The 6000-nt window shown below is 38.0% G+C and overlaps 1 protein-coding gene across 1 annotated transcript in view; it reads right to left on the reverse strand.

Annotated features, from left to right (window-relative positions):
- KCNH3 (potassium voltage-gated channel subfamily H member 3) overlaps positions 1 to 3149 on the reverse strand; it is a 47137-nt gene extending 43988 nt beyond the window's left edge. The window contains exon 1 of the mRNA XM_075199614.1: positions 3064 to 3149. Within this exon, the coding sequence (XP_075055715.1) occupies positions 3064 to 3142 (79 nt within the window). The 5' untranslated portion in view covers positions 3143 to 3149. The remainder of the gene's footprint in view (positions 1 to 3063) is intronic.
- Between the last annotated feature and the right edge of the window lie 2851 nt (positions 3150 to 6000).

The following is a 6000-nucleotide window of genomic DNA, read 5'->3' on the forward strand; positions in this document are numbered from 1 at the left end:
TAGACCGCTATTCTTAATTTTCAGAGATTCAATCTCATCAGGCTCAGTACCAAGGGATTGGCGAATAGCAGATGTGGTGCCGTTGTTTAAAACGGGGTTGAGATCACAACCAGAGAATTATAGACCTGTAAGCCTGACATCAATAGTGGGGAAACTACTGGAAGGTATTTTAAGGGACAGTATTCAGGATTACTTGGTACGCAATAAAATTATTAGTGGGAATCAACATGGATTTGTGAGGGATAGGTCATGTCAAACTAATCTAATTAGTTTCTACGAGGAAGTTAGTGGGAACTTAGACCAGGGCAGGACAGTAGATGTGGTCTACTTAGATTTTGAAAAGGCCTTTGATACAGTGCCACACAAGAGGTTGATTTACAAAATAAGGGAACTGGGTCTAGGAATCAAAATTTGTACTTGGATCGAAAACTGGTTAGAGAATAGGGAACAGAGAGTTGTGATAAATGGAACATTTTCTTATTGGTCAAAAGTCTTAAGTGGAGTACCTCAAGGTTCCGTGCTGGGGCCACTGCTTTTTATAATATTTATTAATGACCTTGGTGATGGTTTAGAGAGTAAAGTTTCTATTTTTGCAGATGACACTAAACTCTGTAAGGTAATAAAATCAGAGCAAGATGTAGCTTCTCTACAGAGGGAATTAAATAAACTGGAGGATTGGGCGGCCAAATGGAATATGAGGTTTAACACAGATAAATGTAAGGTTATGCATTCAGGGATCAAAAACAAATCACACAATCTATAAATTAAATGGAATTAATTTAGAAGAATCTATAATGTAAAAGGATTTGGGAGTGCTCGTAGACAGTAGACTTAGCAATAGTGCTCAATGTCAAGCAGCAGCTGCAAGGGCAAACAAAGTATTGGCATGCATAAAAAGGGGCATAGATGCAAGGGAAGACAGTGTAATTTTGCCACTGTATAAACCGTTGGTAAGACCTCATCTTGAATATGCAGTACAGTTCTGGGCACCTAAGAAGTGAGATGGGTGAGATTTTCTATAAAAAAGATAATTTGGAACTAGAAAGGGTTCAGAGAAGGGTGACAAAATTGATAAAGGGTATGGAGTCATTAAGTTATGAGGAAAGGTTAGCCAGTTTAGGCATGTTTACTTTAGAAAAGAGGCGTCTAAGGGAAGATATGATTACTATGTACAAATACATTAGGGGTCAATACAGAGAGCTTTCATGGGAACTTTTTACTCCAAGGACTATACACAGGACACGTGGTCATCCCCTAAGGTTAGAGGAGAGGAAATTTCACAACCAGCAAAGGAAGGGGTTCTTTACAGTAAGGGCAGTCAAGATATGGAATTCATTGCCAGGGAAGGTTGTGATGGCAGATTCAATAGATATGTTTAAGAAAGGGTTAGACAAATTTGGTGTATCCAGGGATACGACCGTTAATTAAAATGAAGGATAGTAGTGGATATAGGGTAAAAATAGGACTGCAATATTGAGTCTGGGGGGATTTTCACAATTGAAACAGATTGGCGGTTGCTTACTCTGGATTAATTTCAAATATAATAGCAGGATCGCAGGAGATCCAAAATAGCTTTACTTTTATACTGAAATTTAAAGTTGATCTAGGACATGCCCTATCCAAACTATAAACCTGTCCGCACATTTTAAATTTACCTACCCCTCCAATGCAACATGGTTTTGCCCAGGTGCAAAGTTATTCCTTTTTTATGCTTTGCTCGCCTTAATGACTCAGGTCCTTGGTGTCTACATATCAGGGACAGGCTGGGCTGGGGGACAGGGGGGCATGTTGCACCCCGGACCTGTGTCCCATATCGGCTACCTTTGGCTGGGTCACCTGCATTATTTTCCCTTTAAAATGTTCCTAATAGGCTGCCGAGTCGAGTCTTGCCCCCTATCCCAGGCTAAAATTTACCAGCCGTCCCCAGCTGCCTATACTTTTAATTGGAGACCAAAATGCAGGAACTCTAAAAACATATTAAGCAAGCAAGTAGAAAACATTTGTGCTTTTAATTAGTGTAATCTACATCACTTAAAGCTGATTTAAATGTCTTGTCTAATGACGCAAAAGCTCAGTTTGCATATTGACATTTTAGTATCTAGTTTACATTGTCAGCCACAGCAATGAAGCACCTTTCCATTGATTTGGAAACTCAAAATCACTTTTGTTTCTGTATCTTATACCAACCGAGACACATTTTCATGTTCACAAATACCAGTAAAATAAGATATTGCGGATAGGACAATAAAGACAGTGCCATTGTCCCTTTACTCTCATCATCATCATCATCAACATTTATTTATACTCTCCTTTGAGATCTAAATGAAGTTTGAATGATCCAGTTTCCTCTCACACTCCAAAAACATACTGGTGGGTTAATTGGCTGCTGACAAAGTGTAAGAGTGTGTGTGTGTGTGTGTGTGTGTTAAGGCTGTAAGCACCATGGGGCAGGGACTGATGTTAATGACTACATAGCCTTTGTACAATGCTGCGCAATTTGGTGGCAATATATGAATAAATTATATTATCATCATCATCAAGAACAATAATAGTGTTTTAGTAGAAAAAAGGGAAAAATTGCAATTGAATTTAGGGGGTTCTCCAAAAGAGATAAGAAGCAGGCCTTTGAAGTAAATTTATGGTGGTTATTTCACCATCATGAACATATCCAACTAGGCCTATCCCACAAATGGTCATGCAGAGCATGACCTTTCTAAGTATAAAGATGTGCACTCCTTGTTATGTGATACAAGGTATAATATATTTAAAACACCCATCCAAGAGTAAACCGTTATCAAAATGCTTTCTTGTATATTATACTATACATGATTAAATTCAACACTTCTTAACGAAGTTATATGGTTACAGAAATCATCATTCCTTTTGCACCTTATGTAATTAAGAAGGTTGTACAATATCACCATATCATATTGGAAAGCGAAATTTTACATCATGTACAGATAATAACTTGTACATAAATTATCTTTAAGCATGTAGTGCAAGTATTAGCACATACAGTGACTGAGATAGTGAAAAGATACAAATAATCCGATTATTACTTACGTGTTCCATCAAACCTGGTCGCTATGGTATCTAGGAAGGTATTCTGAGGTGCAAGAAGTCCTCTCATGGCTGGCATCATGCTACTTCTCACTGTTCTCACTACACAAGCTCAGGCTGAAACAGAAAACATACAGTTCTATCACTAATATGCAAGTCTGCCTGACATGAGCTGCAAGAAGTGCTTATCTCTCTTGGAAAGGGCAGACAGGCAATGATTTTTGTAAGGGGACCGTTTAGAATAACAATTTATGCATTGCCTGCAGTGGGTAGACAGTTATCACTGGGTAATGGTGCGGTGCACATTGCAAGAAATCTTTCCTGTAGTTTTACAATCACACTGCTGTTATGTAACTAATCTGTCTGCCATATAACAGACTATTAACTGCTAGGCAGTAACAACACAAGTCAAAGAGAACAATTATCCATATGTATTTGTGGGTAACCCACTCCACTAAAGCTGCAAATAATTGAATTGATCCAAAAAAGTTAAAATGTCTCTGTCATTTAGCTTTAATATCTTCAATAAATGCTAACAAACTGATTTTTTACAAAGCACATGCATATACAGATTTGTAATTTGTATAAAATATATTACCGAGCCTTAAAAGCAATTTGTGCAGTAGATACAACGAAATAATGTATGATGTAATAAGCACTTAGAATTAAATGTCCCTGTTCGATGGTTTATTAATTTAAAGAAATAATATGTAATTAATTCTATACATAGTCAGATCTGTACATTTAATAAGTGTCTTGTAGGATATAGGAAATACAAGTGTGAGTAAACCTTTTACCATAAGGGGAATTTACATATTTCTTATATTTAAGGCATGAGTAAATCTGGAAGTGTAAACTGAGCATCTAGACATATACAGATGCGACATACACACATCACCTGCATCTTCTCACCTGATGTCCATCTTTCCCCAGAGGTCCAGTAACAGATGTATAACAAGGAGGAGGGTCAGCGAGAGACACCTGTGGCAATAATCAGAAAATTCTTCTTCTCAAAGAGTTATTCCCAACCTGTCCCACCTGAACTTCATCATCCAAAATCCACATCTCCCTGCTCTCTGTTTCTGTGTCTGCTTAACAGCTTCTTCTAAACTGCTTGGAACAGATATGCCTTTTTTTTTTTCGGCTTGAAGTTTCCATAGCTACTCTCGACACACCCGCTCTTCTTCTTAAAGGGACAATGCTTTCCTCACCACTTCAATTAATTGCTGCACTCATGTTAGCATAGCTTTCACAGTAGACACAAAGGTCTGCTCCCATTCTTCCTACTTATGTTCCATTTGTGGTAGTCTGGGCGGATTCATTTCATTGATGTGGAAGGCATTCTTAGCATCAATTAAATAATTGAGTACAGCTTACTTACTCATCAAGTAATTGAAAAGAAAGGGAGCAGATCATTGTGTCGTGGAAGAAATGGGTTATGTTAGAAGGTGTGTAGAGAAGCATTAACTTCTCTGTTAGCAAATGTTTTGCTGGCAAAGTGTACCTTGTAAAATAATCCAATGTATTCTGTACCATTTTTCCGAAAAAATTTCCCCATTGACTAAACATGGACTGAATTGAATCACTGATAATTAATGTGTGTTTTTACATCAATTTCCTAAATCTTTTCTAGTTCTTTTTAAGAAAGATATGTTAATCATTTTTCAATAGTAGAGACAATGGAAGGGATACAGAATATAGGGGGGAGTACAGCGCAGTTCTTAGGATCATAAAGAGAAAATAGGGGGTCGGGAATACAGCGAAGTTCTTAAGATTATAAAGTAACAATCAAAATCATCAAGGTCATACCGAAGTCAAAGACATAAACAAAGAACTTATATAGCCAGAGAAAATGAAAGAGACGCATGTGTATTGTTCATAATTGGAGGACACTCTATAAGGAACAAAATAAGCATGGAAAAAGATATGCTGCTCAAGGGAGGAGGGGGGGGGGGGCTGTTAGGATGTGTACACGGGAGGATAAAAGAGTGAGGGTACGAATGACTGGTTGGCAGTAGTGTTGGAGAGATTTAGACAAATCATGGGGTAGGGTGCTATATATGGGCCAGTGTGCCATTATCTCCATTCCAGATTAATTATATGTGGAACAAAGTGGGAAAAATTGTAAAATGGATGATTTTCATTGATTTTTTTGCTACTAACAAGGGAAGCTGTATAATTTGGGTTCAGACCAAAATATGTTAGTGTGTAATTTATACGTCAGTTACGACTTACCTGTGTTTTTCAATGCCATCTGTGTGAACAGAAGATGCATGCCGGCAATATGTTAAGAATGATTTTTATTTAAATCTTGTTCCATACTCAACTAGTCTTTATCCCTTCACCAGTTGTTTGGTTACTTTGAACTTAAATAACACAATAAAGTAATGTGTAATCCAACTCTTTCCTTATGTTAAAAACTTGTCCATTTTTGTGATTTCCTTGACCCCACGATAGTCAATGTAGGGTCTTGGGGAACCGTCTTTCTTCAATACAAAAGAATCCAGTATCAGCCGGGGACCTGGATTCCATGATAAACGATGCTGTATATAGTTGGTCCTGGCCATTGTCTCAGTCTCTAACAGTGGGTATTTCCTACCCCTTGGTGACATGGTGCTAGGCAGCAAGTCAATTGGGTAGTCCTATTCTCTCTAGGTAGCTAGTGTCTCTACATGCTTTTTGTCAAAGACCCTGCTGAAACTTTGGTACTTTTCAGGTAGCCTCTTTGGTCCAGACTTAGTCTAATTTGTTTGGGTAGTAGCACATACCATTGGTTGTAGTCAAGTCATCTGGCATGACTTGTCTGACTCCTATATCTTTTAGCCCTCCAACCGATCACTTGGTTGTGCATGTAGAACCAACATCTTTGTCTGGACAAATGGCCAGCATTCAACTCGAAGTATGGGCTCCACAATTATCTGTTCATGCTATTTGGCCTGT

Source organism: Mixophyes fleayi, chromosome 2 (genome assembly GCF_038048845.1).
Source record: "Mixophyes fleayi isolate aMixFle1 chromosome 2, aMixFle1.hap1, whole genome shotgun sequence".
Lineage (NCBI taxonomy): Eukaryota > Metazoa > Chordata > Amphibia > Anura > Limnodynastidae > Mixophyes > Mixophyes fleayi.